The sequence below is a fragment of the Carlito syrichta genome, unplaced genomic scaffold (genome assembly GCF_000164805.1).
Source record: "Carlito syrichta isolate Samal-C Ts95f unplaced genomic scaffold, Tarsius_syrichta-2.0.1 Scaffold126448, whole genome shotgun sequence".
Lineage (NCBI taxonomy): Eukaryota > Metazoa > Chordata > Mammalia > Primates > Tarsiidae > Carlito > Carlito syrichta.
In genome coordinates, this window is record NW_007070544.1 from 421,507 (window position 1) to 435,944 (window position 14,438).

At 34.5% G+C, this 14,438-nt stretch overlaps 1 protein-coding gene across 3 annotated transcripts in view; it reads left to right on the forward strand.

Moving 5' to 3' along the window:
• Positions 1 to 3,947: 3,947 nt before the first annotated feature.
• Positions 3,948 to 14,438, forward strand: part of NALCN (sodium leak channel, non-selective) — a 363,914-nt gene continuing 353,423 nt past the window's right edge. For all 3 annotated transcript variants that reach the window (XM_008048630.2, XM_008048631.2, XM_021707824.1), the window contains exons 1-2: positions 3,948 to 4,091; positions 6,834 to 7,016. In XM_008048630.2, coding sequence (XP_008046821.1) covers positions 3,984 to 4,091; positions 6,834 to 7,016 — 291 coding nt within the window. In that variant the 5' untranslated portion in view covers positions 3,948 to 3,983. The remainder of the gene's footprint in view (positions 4,092 to 6,833; positions 7,017 to 14,438) is intronic.

The window sequence follows — 14,438 nt, forward strand, 5'->3', positions numbered from 1 at the left end:
TGGTCTGGTGCCTACCATAGTGGATGTATAACATTTGTTGTGTGAATGAATGAATGAGAAACAAGAAGACAAACTGAGTGTATTGGGGCGTTGATTTTTTTTATATAAAGGAAGGAATATTTTAAAAGGCAGCCCAGTTCTGAGGTCCTATGGCCTAGAAAGGAACCTAGTCTGTAGATAAAGTGAAACAGACCATGTACATATGTCAGATGAAGAAACATGGAAGGAAGTCACTGCTGAGATTATGTGTAAAAAGAACCTGTGTGGTTCTTCTGTTGTATGTGGAAGACCTGAACAGTTCAGGGCAGTAGGATCTGGGACATGAGATGAAAGAGAAAAGCAGAAGAATGCCTGACCAATAGCAATCTGCCCTGCTGTATCTTCGGTGATGATGGCATTGGTATGATCTCCCTATCTCTAGGGAGAAGCAGCCCTAATACATGGTGCTCATATAATAGCTAGACACCAACATATATGTACCATCCTGTTTTATGTTGCCGTAAAGATACCCGAGACTGAGTAATTTATAAAGAACACAGGTCTATTTGGTTCACAGTTCTGCACAGTGCTGGCATCTGCTTGGCTTCTGGTGAGGCCTCACGGAGTTTTTACTTCTGGCAGAAGGCAATGAGAACCAACATGTCACGTGGCGAGAGTGAAACCAAGAAAGGAGAAAATGAGGTTCCAAACTCTTCTAAACAACAAGCTCTCACATGAACTAGGAGAGAAAGAAGGAGCTCACTCATTACAAGAACAGTGCCAAGTCATCCTTGAGGGATCTACCCCATGATCCAATCACCACCCACTAGGCCCACCTCAACAGTAGAGGTCACATTTCAACTTGAGATTGGAGGCGATATCAAGATGCATTGTATATCAAGATGGTAACGGAAAATGTAGGACAGATGATTATGTAAGGGATTGAGTACAGAGAACAGGCAAAAAGGACATGCTGTAAACTATAATTTGGAAGACAGAAAAAGATTCAAAAGACTTCAATTTCGAACCCAAGAGAGTTTCAAGGGGAAACAACTGTGAGAATCTCACAGTTAAAGAGAGGTGAATATTTTAATTTTAATATGATGAAGAGAGGACTGGAATGAAATAGGGAAAATATAAACCAATAGAAGTAAAATTGCTATCACAGAATACAAAAACTGGATCTTAACCATTAAAAAGAGCAATGAACCACAGAATGTCTTCTCTTGAGTTGCTATAAGCTATTTCTGAGTAAAAGATTTATCAATAGACACATTGTAATCATGCATCTTTTCTCCCAATATTGAACTATTTAAATATCATCAGCTTTTAATAAGTGTGAAAAAGCTGTTGAAAGCCATGTTTTTCAAACTTTGTGCACTGCCTTATGAAGGACACTTTGGTAAACAGAAAAAAAAAAAAGCTTATAAAAACCTAATAGTGATAAGGCTGAGATACACAGGAGCAATTTCCTATCAAAATAATAAGCTTACCTAGGATACTTAGATATCCCCAATGGTCTATCAGGGAAATAATAGTACTGCTGGGCTCAGTTGTATTGATTCAACATGAATGACAGTGTAAAACAACATTTCTGTTTGTAAAGGAAAGTTATTACAACCAACGGCCTAGAATTAATTATATGATTACTCATGTATTTATAACTTAAATTTATTTCACCACTTCAGTGCTTCAGATAGTATTTAATACTATTAAATCAGTCACATTTTCAGTGATTCAGAAACTACTTGTTGAGTTTTAATGTACGTGTAGATTAACCTGTTTATTTGGAGCTTAGGTCGTTTCTTAGGTACTGTTTGGTTTGGTGACACATGGGAGCAGGTAAAATGAGGGCGAAAGTAAGTGACAGTTAATGTCATTCAATGATAGTCACACTGTTTTGGTGGGTCAACTAGAGTAAATGGAGATTTATTTGAAATATTAAATTCTGATCGTGCACTTCTCTAGGTAAAGAAATCAGGCCAGGCTCGGTGGCTCAGCCTGTAATCCCAGCACTTTGGGAGGCCGAGGCAAGTGGATTGCCTGAGCCTACGGGTTGGAGACCCACCTGAGCAACTTGGCAAGACCTTGTCTCTACAATAAATCAAAAATTAGCCAGGCATGGTAGCGTGCACCTGTAGTTTCGGCTACTTAGAAGGCTGAGGTGGAAGGATTATGGGAGCCCAGCAGGTCAAGGCTGCGGTGGCTGGGAGCATGCCACTGCACTCCAGCCTGGGCGACAGAGTGAGACTCCAACTCAAAAAAAAAAATGAGTAATCAATAGTCAACTTTGCTTTAGGCGGCATGTTGATAATAATAATTTAAAAAAGCATGGCTTTCATATGTCCATCGGTCTCCACTGGCTCCATGAAAAAGGGATTGTGAATAGGTCTATAAAATTTCTTGTACACCCTTTGAACTACATCATCAAACCACCCTTTTACTTCCTCCTTTGTGTTGTGGCATCTTGAAGAATTTCTAAAAGATTTTGCATCCAGTCTTTGGATACATAGGAGACTGTCATTGAAGAAGCATCTCAAATTGAGGCCACCAGATGTTCCCCTACCCCACAGTAAATCAGTGAACAAACATAATTTGAATATTCTGCATATATTTACATAGGATGTCAAGAGTCCCTAACTCCAATTATGTAAAATAAAATTAATTAGTGTAGCCTACTGCAAAGCCCATATTCAAACTCAGTATTCAGGGCAATGCCAGCCTGGAAATACCTAGCATATCTTAAAGCCAATTAGCTTGATTTCTTCTGGGAATAGAAGGTCTAGACTGAGGATCCTATCCAGGTAAATCAGGGAGCACGTAATGATAGAGGCAGATACTTAGATAATCAGATTCAGGGCTAGTTCCTTTGTCCTGAGCTTCTGTGTTTTATTCTCTCTTTCCCAGTAAAAATTCAACTGTGCACATATACGGTAAACACATTTTTGTCCTTGTAGTCTGGTGAAGATTAAGTGGCACTCATTATCCTTGGCTAGGTTTCTTTCTCTTGTTTCATGCAGCACCTGAAAGAAAAGCCTATGAATCTGGCTGGTGTTAAAACTACAGGACTACGGTTTCCTGACTTGGCACAGCTGTGCACTGCCTGCGGGGCTCTTTTTCTTTGTTACCTGCCTTGAGAAATTTTCCTCATAGTCCTCAGCATCAGTGGTCAACTCTAAATACGTTAGGCTTTGTAGTCAGACAGAACTTATTTTAAATTTGGGGGTTTTTTTTTGAGTCAGAGTCTCACTCTGTCACCCAGGCTAGAGTGCAGTGGTGCGCTCACGGCCACCGCAGCCTCGACGGGCTGGGATCAGGTGATCCTTCTGCCTCAGCCTTCCAGATAGCTGGAACCACAGGCGAGCACCACCACCCCTGGCTAATTGTTTGATTTATTGTAGAGAGCCAAGTTGTCCAGGCTAGTCTCGAACCCCTGCTCTCAGGCAATGCTCTCGCCTCTGCCTCCCAATGAGCCACCGTGCCCGGCATTTACTTTAAATTTTAAATTTGCTTGGGTGGACCTGGTCAAGTTATTACCTGCCTTGGGACTAGAATTTCTCATGTGTAAGAAGACAAGATGCTTCCTTTGGTAAACCCACTGTAAATATCATTACTTACAAAATGCCCTAAACATGGTATATATCCAAAAATATAGACATACAGTTAAAAGATTTTACTAATAGTATTTGTATCCAAGGAGGCAAAGTCACTTTACTCCAGTGGTCTCTAAACTGTTACAGACCACATAAAATAATCTGTTGGGTTGGGAGGAACAAAATCAAGCTTTTATTAATATTAATTTTATCTCATCCTTTTAAAATTTCTATGTGTATATTTTTATTATATACAGTAGAGTGGAACAAATATATGCTTCACAAGTGCATAAATATACATGGGAAACTCCATACTTTTTTTATGAAGTTGAAGAGCATTTAGGTAACAAATACAACTTTTTATTTTCCCAGACTGTAGTTTTATACTTGCTCACCAAAGCTAACTCCAGCATGCTGAAAAGGAAGCAGAGTTCCAGGGTGGAAGCCCAACCAGTTACTGACTTTGGTCCTGATGAGTCTCTGTCGGATAACGCTGACATACTCTGGATTAACAAGCCAGTAAGTTTCTTTTTTGAAGTATGGAGATCCACGTGCTGATATAAAGGAAATTTGATTCACGAATTCACATTTGGCTTTGAAATGTCTATTGGAACTGCAGTAGAATGTGGCTGAGTCTCGGAGCCTGAAAGTTGAGAACAATCAAATGAAATAATGAGGTGCCACTGTGAATTACTCACTTAGGGAGATCCATTAGGTGATCCGGTTCCCTCCCCCTGCACTGTGCCCTCTGTCCTGAGTCATGTAGTGTAGACATAATACCACTTCTCAGGCTGTTCAATAGCCGGAAGTCCAAAATGAGTAACTTGTTCTTGACAAATTCCCTTTACTTGTAATTCTCAACATGCATGAATCTGTGAAACCAGAAGCAAATGTTTGGAATTTAAGGTCTTCTGATTTGCAATTTTTTGAGTAAAAGTAAAGTTTCATGAGATAATGGATAGAGTCTCTGAAGAACTTTGTCACCTTCTCTACCTGAGGAAGTTGATAGGGACTTGGGAGGAAGATCTGGCACACCGGGTATCTCTGTATGCCAGACAGCATAGCAACCAGAACCAGCCAGGTGGGCACACATGTTCATGAGTCTTGGAACCTCAGCTCTTCTTTATTAAGCTCAGAGTAGGTGCTGAAGTAACAAAATGCAATGACTTGTTACTCTTGCTGATCTTGTCTTTCCCCTAACCATGACACACATAATCAACCTGTGCTCTCACCTGTCTTCCCCAGTCTATCTTTCTCTAATTTGCCCTCCAGACTATTTGTCCTACCTGCTCACAGGCTAGGAAAGGACTAGTTTCCTCTGCTCATGATGTTCCCTGTCCCTGAAGGCCCTTCCCAGCTCCTCTGATGAGTTAAACCCTCCTCATCCATTAGGACCCTGTCACCATCCTCTTCTGAGAAACACCTCATTTCCACCACAGACAGAATGAACCTCTTTTCTTTTCACTTAGCCTGTTTTATATCTATATATAAATTTAACTTTATTTTGTGTATAAATAAAACTTTAAATGTGTACATATTCACACACTGTATATTAAATATATATTTGCACATATATATGGTTTATTTCTTAGACTGTAAAAGAGTTATGAGTCAGAAGTGTGCCGCTTCCAGTTTTGTGTTCTCAGAGCCAGAATTCTGACACATAGTAGGACTTCATTCACACTTCAATAATTGAATGGCATAGAGAATAAAGCACTCAGTAACCTTTTCTTAGAGTCCACCCCATACAGAGACTTCTGAGAATTTATGAAGAAGATAGTGTTGTAGACTGAGCCTTAGAGGCGCTTACTAAAATTATTAATGCTTAATTAAAATTCTTTCTTCAAATCCAAAACAGATTTGTTGTGGAAGGACCCATCTTTGGAAGCTCTTTTGCATAATTAGATCCTTTATGTTGGAAGTCCAGATGGGGCTAAATTCACACACTGATGTTTATTGAAGTGCTTCCAAATTGCATAAAAAGCACATCAACCCTTAAAATAAATTGAATCATCCGTGGCTTATGTAGTATGGAATTAACACTAGTGGCTTATATAGTATAGAATGAATATAACCAACATTATATCTTCATGCAAATATTATAACTGTCAGGTAAATATTGTAACCCACTCATCAGCCTACAAGTATCTGAGTCGCCTCAAAATTCTGACAATATTCTCTATTTTTTTTTATATTGAGTGCTTACTAGTAGCATAGCTGCAGAATCCATCTACTAAAAAGACTAAAAACAATTTTAGGGGGAATGTAATATTAACATGCCCAAGATAGTCAATAAAAACATTTAAGTTATGTTCAAGAATTATGTACTAATTAATTGACCAGTAATATTAATTGTTCAGGCTTAACAGGTAGATGCAGTTAAGTTTTTTTATTTTAGATATTACTTTTTATAATAAAATGTGAGTAATTTTTGCTTTTTACATATACACCTAAACACACACACTTATCTTTTTAATTCTTTCTTCCTTATTTTGGACTTAAGGATAATCTTCAGACAGCAAATGTGCTGCTGGGTAGGCAAAGAAACTAATTTTTTGAAATTTTGAGAGATATACCTGGGCTAACCTTGTACAAAATATATGTTCCAAAATAAAGATAAAATTCTGTTTATTTTCTTTTTAAAGTATAGAATGAGACCATATTTTTTAAAAATATTTTTATCTAAGGAAATTATACATAAGATACTAATAGAAGGAAAAACCTGTATATGGGATATGTTATATAAAAATTAATTTAAAAAGCATTCGTGATCTACTATGATAGGCCTTTTTACTAGATACTACAGAAGTTACAGTAAATAGAATCTGGCCCCTAGGTGCTCATAGTACAAAAACAGATGAAAGCACACCAAGTTTCTGTATGAATAAATTACAAACACATGTTTTAATTGAACCAGAATCTTTCTATATTGTGATCTGATGCCCAGGAAATTATCGGAGGTTTTGGGGGTAGCCTGATCAAGTTCAATTCAAGGTTTGACTTTTAATAATGCATGTCTCAACATTTCTGAGTCTTGGTGTGTTCATGTGGAAAATAAGGTGCTTTGAGAATTAAATTATATAAAAATATGTGAAAGTATTTGGCACATTATATGCACTTAGACATAAGTTTTCTTCTTTGCATCTGTGCTAGTGAAACATTTTAATCTCAGTATTGTGGTTTCCAAACAGTGTGGTACATGGTACAAGTTTGAGATGTCAGTATATAGTGTTATGTAATAACTTTGTACCTTTATTGCAGTGGGTTCACTCTTTGCTGCGCATCTGTGCCATCATCAGTGTCATTTCTGTTTGTATGAACACACCAATGACCTTTGAGCACTATCCTCCTCTTCAGTATGTGACCTTTACTTTGGACACTTTATTGATGTTTCTTTACACGGCAGAGATGATAGCAAAAATGCACATCCGAGGCATTGTCAAGGTGAGCATTTCCACGTCATTTAAGCTCGTAAAGTTCACGGAAATTCTTAATCAGTTTAATATTATTTTTATATTAATTTCAGTAAAACAAAACATCATTTTACATTATCCAGATTGAATTTCTCTTTTCAAAAAGGCATAAATTCAGAGGTTGGCAGAAATATGTTGCATGAAAATATTTTAAAATTCATATCAATTTTATAGAGCACAAGCACTTGGACATTCTGGGAAGGAAGTAGATGTTTCAACTGCTGTCTTCATGAAGTCCAGAGCAGGGTTTATCATTGCCACCTAGAGCTCAGCCCACAACCTGGCATGGTGCCTGGCCCAGAGGACACACCTTAATAATTGTAGATTTACAGAATGCAGAATAAATGTCACATGACAAAGTTAGAGCACTATAATATTCAGCAGGATGTCATTAACCTGAGACATAAAAGGATAAAACGAAAGAACATGAGATGGAATGGAATTCCAGAACTGAAAGGAAAAATGTGTAGCATGAAACTGGTATCATTGGGAAACAACATAAATAAGTCTTTAGCAAGAGACAGAAAAAGAAAAGGAAGAAAATTTTTGTTATGAGATTTCTCCTCCTTCTGTAGTACTAACCTTAATAGAGGTTAAAAATACGTAGGTGATGCTGTCCCTGGAATATTTTAAATTGTACTATTTAGGGAGATAGTGGCCTAATGAAACAGTAATACAGACTTTAGAGTTTGACAATGACAAATTTGACTTAGGTCAGTATCTTTCATTTGCTGCTTGTAGCCACGTCTCAAGTTAGGTAATTTTGCTTGGAAAGTGTTTTCATTTTGCACAAGGATTTGGAGAATCAAACGAGATCATCTATAACACATAGTTATTGGCCAATTTTATTTTCCATTTTATACATAATTTATTGTGTGCTATCCTTAAAAGAGATCTATCATAGTCAATATATTACTGTGTCCATTTTATCTTTGTTAATGGATTTTTTAAAATTACCCAAAAGTATATTATAGTTAAGATGAATTATTATAACTCAATATTAATAATTATTAATATTTGGTCAATTCTGTTTAACTTAAAAGCAAATCTGAGACACCAAGTCATTTCAGAAATAACTCCTTATGCATGGTAGACTGATAAAGTTTTATTTTATTATATAACCACCATGCCATATTTTATATAGCAAAATTAACAATAATTCCTTCATGTATGCTAATATTCATTCCATGTTCATATTTTCTCAGTTTTTTTAGTTAGTTTCTTCCAATCAGGATTTAAATAAGGTTTACATACTGTATTTGATTGTTATATTTCTAAAGTTCATTAAGCTTCAGCTTCTTACACTCTGCAAAAAAAAAAATGTTTCCACATTATTGATCCGTTGGAAGACATGAGTTTTTTCTCTTGTGCAATATTCTGCACTTTAGAATGACTGATTACTTCAGGTGGCACCATTTAATGATTTCTGTCTACTCCATATTCCCCAAATTGCTTTCTATTTTGACCAGCAAGTGGGTTCAGGTGCCTCTTTCTTTACATGGTCACCACAAAATATGTTAGACTTATGGATATTTGCCAATATGATGAGCAACTCAATGTAGTTTTAAATTGCATTTCCTTTTTCAGAGTAAGATTGAACAGGATTCTATATATCTAACATCCATTTTGAAGTTGTTATATTTTCATGCAAATTTTGGCCACTCTGTGTCTGTTAAGAGTATTAGCCCTTTGTGGTACAAGTTGCAATGATCTTTGCTATTGTTAGCTTTGTTCATGGTTATTCATGTCATGCACAATTTTTCCTATCCCAAATTATGGGCAGTCTTTTCATTCTAATAAACCTGCATCTGTGTCTCATAGGGGTGATTTATAGTTTTCTTCATATAGATAGCACACAATTTTGGTTATATTTATGCTTTAGTATTTTATCATTTTGCTGTTTGAGGTCTTATCTTCTATTATATATTCTAACTTATTGTTCTTTTAAATTATGGCCGTTGTTTTTTAATATCAAATCATATGCAAATAAAGACACATTTGTCTTTTTCTTTCTAATTTGTATGTCCCTAATTGCTTTTATTTAATTGGATTACCTAATATTGCTGATAAAAATTTTAAATAGTAGTAGAGGCAGTAAACATCTTTGTTTTGTACTTGGTTCATCTAGAACATTTCTAGTATTTCCCCATTAAGTAATTTAAAAATTTTGAGTTTGAAATATATGTATTTTATCAAGCTAAGTGAATAAATATTAATTACATATTTTTAGGATTGTATCATGACTAGCTTTTTAATTTTGTCTGGTTTTTTTTCTTAGCCCTTATAATAGAAAAAGATTTTTAGATATTGAACCATCCTTACATTCCTGTAAAAGAAAAACAACTGGGTCACTACACATTTTAATTCTGTTTTAATATTCTATTTGATTATATTTGCTATTATTTTTCTTGTTTTAACTTTTGTCTGATCTTTGTCAGGTTTTTATATTAGATGTATCCTCTGCGTGTATGTATGTGTGTGTTATGTCTGTGTATGTGGGCACATATGCATGTACTAAAATAGTCTGAATAGTTTCAGAATTTTGCAACTTTAAGAGTTTGTTATAAAGCCCCTGTGAAACTTTTTGGTCCTGATGCTTTTGTGGTGTGGCTGCCTTTGCAGTATTTCCAATTTCTTTTAGGGAACTAGTCTAATTTAGCCTTTTTTGGTCTATGGGGTCTGCTTTGTGAAGTATATTTTCTTAGAAAGTTGTCCATTATGTAGTTTTAAAACAAAGTCACTGAATCAATTTGCATAAAATAATTTTTATTTCCTTTGATTGGTATTTTCTCTTAATTCCATTTTTTTTTATATTTTGATTAGAGCTTTTTTGTTGTTATTGTTAGACAGCTAGTATTGTTTTCTGTTTATTTTGTTACACTTTGTCCTAGATTAGTCAATTGTGTTACTTATTTTGTTGATTTTTTTTAAAAAGAAACTTAATTAAGCTTAATAAATTAATTAAGCTTAGTTTTTGTTTTGATGTATATTAATTTATTACTTTGCTTTATATGACTTTTTTGGTTTATTTCTAATTTTTTGAAGGTGCTTGTCTCACATTTTCATTTCTTGAGATTCTTAAATATGCTGCTTCATTGCCTTGTGCTATAAAGTGTTGCTTTTGAGAATATTTTTTTCTTTCTAAGTGATTTGATCTTTTCTCTTGAATATTGAAAGAGTCTTTTCCTTTGTTGTTAAAGTCTATAGTCCTATGTGGATACATCTCTTTTGTTGACTTTTATGGATATATTTTTATATGATATATTGCTTATTTTATTTCATTCTATGTTGTTCTTCAGGATTCCTTTTGTATTGTAATTACACAAGGATCTATGTTTTGGTCTTTTATTTCCATCATTTTCTTTTAATTTGTTTCCTTTTTTATCTCTTCTACATTCTTTTTCCTTTTCTTTTCTTTTAAAGATGTGGGGTACAATTCAGGATTAGGTATATAAGTGAACATTGTACAGATAAAGTTTGGGCTTCCTTTGGTCCCTACTTTGCCTGGTCTGAGATCAGGTACCCTTATTGATGTTGTGCGTCCACCCCTACCCCCCATATCCTGGCAGTATCCCTCTACTGCCAATCCCTTTATTATAGTATTATGGTGAATGTTTAGGGTCCGCTTATGAGTGAGAACATGTGGTACTCTGTTCTTTGTTTCTGTAATAGATCACTGAGTATTATTAACTCTGAATCCATCCAAGTTGCTGCAAAGTTCATAGTTTGTACTTCTTTATGGCCATGTAATATTCCATTGTGTATATGCACCACATTTTTTTATGCAGTCCAGTTCTGATGGGCAGCATGGTTAGTTCCATGTTTTTGCTATTGTGAATAGTGCTGCAATAATATGCATCTGCAGGTAATTTTTTTTTGGTAGGATGATTTTAGTTCCTCCAGGTATATTTCTAGTAGGAAGATTGCTGGGTCATATGGAAGGTCAATTTCTAGTTATTTTAGAAATTGCCACACTGTTTTCCATAGAGGCTGAGCTAGTTTGCATTGCCACCAGCAGTGTAAAAGCATTCCCTTTTCTCTGCATTCTCATCAGCATCTGTTGTTTGTTTTACTGTACTCTCCAAGTTTTCCATTCACTCTTGAGTTCCTTCTAGTTTATTCCTTTAAAAAAAGTTTTATTTCTTTTTAATTATTTTCTGAACACTTTCTTGTTTTTTTACAGCTTGCTATTATCTAGAAATCATTTCTATGCTTTCCTATTTTTAGTTTTATGATATATTTGTAAGTTTTAAAAAATTTGTGAGGTTATTTTTTCATTTTCTATTATAGTTTTTAATCTGCTTTGAGTATTTATTTTTGTATATATGTTTATGTATTATTTTATTCATTTTAATCTGTAATTTATAAAAATTTGTTCATAATTACTTTTTTTGTTTGTTTTTCTTCTTGTTGCTAATATGAAATCATAGTTTCTACTACATAATCCATAGATTAACCTCCACATATTATCATTTTGAAGGGTCCCTCCACTATTGTTACCATTTATAAAAAAAATAGAGTGGCTTTGTGTATCTACCATGACAGTTCTGAGCTCTGCTTCATCTAAACTTCTGCCTCTCTTATCTAATATTTCTTACTCATTAGCCCCAGTGTCCCTGCCCTATTTAATTTATATTCTGTTCCAAGAGTTTTTCTTTAACATAGGTGCCTGTTCTCCTGGGCAGGAATTTTTGTTAGGTATACTTAAGAGATTGGGCTGTTGTATTACTTTTAATCTTTCTGTAGCACCTTGGGGACAATTGCTGCTGTTGTCTGTTTGTTTGTGTTTTGTTATTTTGTTTTGCATTCACCTGCAATTTGTAGCCTGCCAAGTTACATTTCAATACATTTTTCCATTGATTCTCAGGTTCACTTTCTAAGATATCCACTCAGTAGTCCATTAATGTTTATTATTAGTTCCTGTATTATCAAATTCTATTGTTTTATGGGAGGGGTGTGCACCCTCCATGCTTCAATGGACAGATTTCAAGACTATTCCAAAATCATCTGGGTCTTCCACCAAGTTTGTAGGACAGTTTTTATAAGCCTTAGGTTAAGATAAGCATGGGCTCAAAAAATGGGTAGCTATCTCAAGAGGTCAACTTGGTAGAAAGTTGGTCTTAGGAGAATGCTAAAGTTTCTTTTATGAAATTATGACTGTACTTCTCTGGGCATTGCCTAGTCCTATCTTGTGTCCTGTGATTCATCAGAGGACCTTGGATGGCCCTGTCATTTGTGGTGTATTTGGTCATTCAGACTATGGCAACCTCTGCACATGCATTGAAAAATCTGAATCTTCTGGTGAAGCACTTTGTGGTTGAAATTGCCATATGTTGACTTATTTAAAGTTCCCATTTGAATGGAACAAATCAATGACATTTTTCTAGAATAAAACTTTTGTTTAAGTTATTTAAGTAGTTGAGACTTGGATTTCACATTACAAAAAATGACAACAGGCATCACTCTAATTGTCACAGTCTAATGATGAAAAGAACAGAGGTGGTACTCCATACATAAATTATATATTCATTCCAAGTGAATAGAGCACTGAATGGACAGAGGTTTCAATAATTTAAACATTAATGGTTGAAGCAGTAGTTAAAAAGAAAATCAAACTTGATTTATGACCACATTGTTTTCAAAAGCCTGTAAATTAGTCATTTCTGGTGTTTTCTTATTTTTATCAACATTTACATGATGAGCTATTTATGAAAATCAATTTTTTTATTTCGATCAGTAAGAATTTAAAATTTACATTGTAAATTTGATGTTGTTTTTCTGTTTGCCGTTCAGAAACAATTGGGTCAAATACAAATGTAATGTAGATTTTAGTGTTATTGCATTGTTTATTTTATCTTGAAGTAGTAAGCACAGCTTCATATCTCATTAAAACTGCTATTAAATGCTAGCTGAGACTTTAGTTAAATGTGATTAAATATGAGATCTAATCACCCTAAATCAAGATTTAGATGTACAAGCTCACTGTATTTTCACCATCATGACTTCTCTTCTTGTTAGACTATGACAGTTAAATCAACATCTAATATCATTTTCATCATGTGAAATTAAGTGATGACTGTCATTTTTGTACCAAAGACTTCTTCAAACATGCATGTCTTAAAAGACACAGATCAAAGAATAAATTGGGCTTCAGATTGTATCTTATATTTAAAACTTAAACATTGCATCAGACTCTGTTTTGGCAAAATATCATCATCACATTAAATTTATGTGGTCAACTTAAATTGTGTTGGCTTTGTATATTTTGTATTTGCAAATCGGTTTTATTTTTGTAGTCAATTGAGAAACGTGTACATATTATAAAGTATTTAGGTTACATCATAATAGAAACACATCATTCCAGATAGAACACCATGATACTTTTTGGAGGACTTTCTCATATTGCTCAAGTTCGAGTTACTGTGCTCTTATCAACTCTTATCATCATTTTTTAAACTTTTGTTAAGGGTCCGTCTGCTAAAATACTTATTTTTTTCATATTTTTTTCTACCAACAGCACTGCAGGTACCTTTCACTTAATTGTTTAGTCTCTTCACCCAGGGCAGTTTGCAAATACGTGCTGTGTTTTCCCACTTATAGGACTTAAGCTTGTGTATCCATATATAGGAACATTATGAATGTATGTTTTCTATTTTAATCCTCAGGCTATATTTTTATTAATAAGTTTTTACAGTGTTTGGAGCAGAACTGTATAAATATTAAATGTTTAATATGCACTGATTTCCAACTAAAATATTTCTAAGGAGCTGTCAGATCTAGTTATTAAATGAGCAGCATCCGTTTGCCATGTCTTCCTGGTTAGAGTGTATGTGAGTTGATGTACACATATGCCGATGATTTGGGGAATACTAGCCTGTTATTTTTGGAAGGGTGTTTTTTATGCTTAAAGCTATATTAGTCCACAAAATTTAAATATTTATAAATGCAAGAATGAAATATGTAAGATATTATAATTTTTTAGATATAAGTGTAATATAAGTGTATAAGAGAGTTATCCACTTAAACCCAGGTACAATTTCCAAGTTTTCCTTTAATCATCCAGCAACATTTATTGATTAATGCATTCAGGGAGCTCATCCCTGCCCCAGGATAAGACAAAACTACGCAGAGTTCCTGTCCTCAGAGAATGCCTGGTGCACGTTGAGAAACAGACTTAACACATATAGGCACTCTTCATTTTCTACATCAAATATATTTCTGAAAACATGTTGGATAGCATATTTTCAGAAAATAATCACCTATTTTTATTAATTTAAATGAGAAAATTAATAGTGTATTTGGGCAACTCCAACCAACTTCTCCAAATATCATTAAATCACACCTATATAATCATCTACCTACGTATTTCTTCACAATAAAAAACATTCAAAAC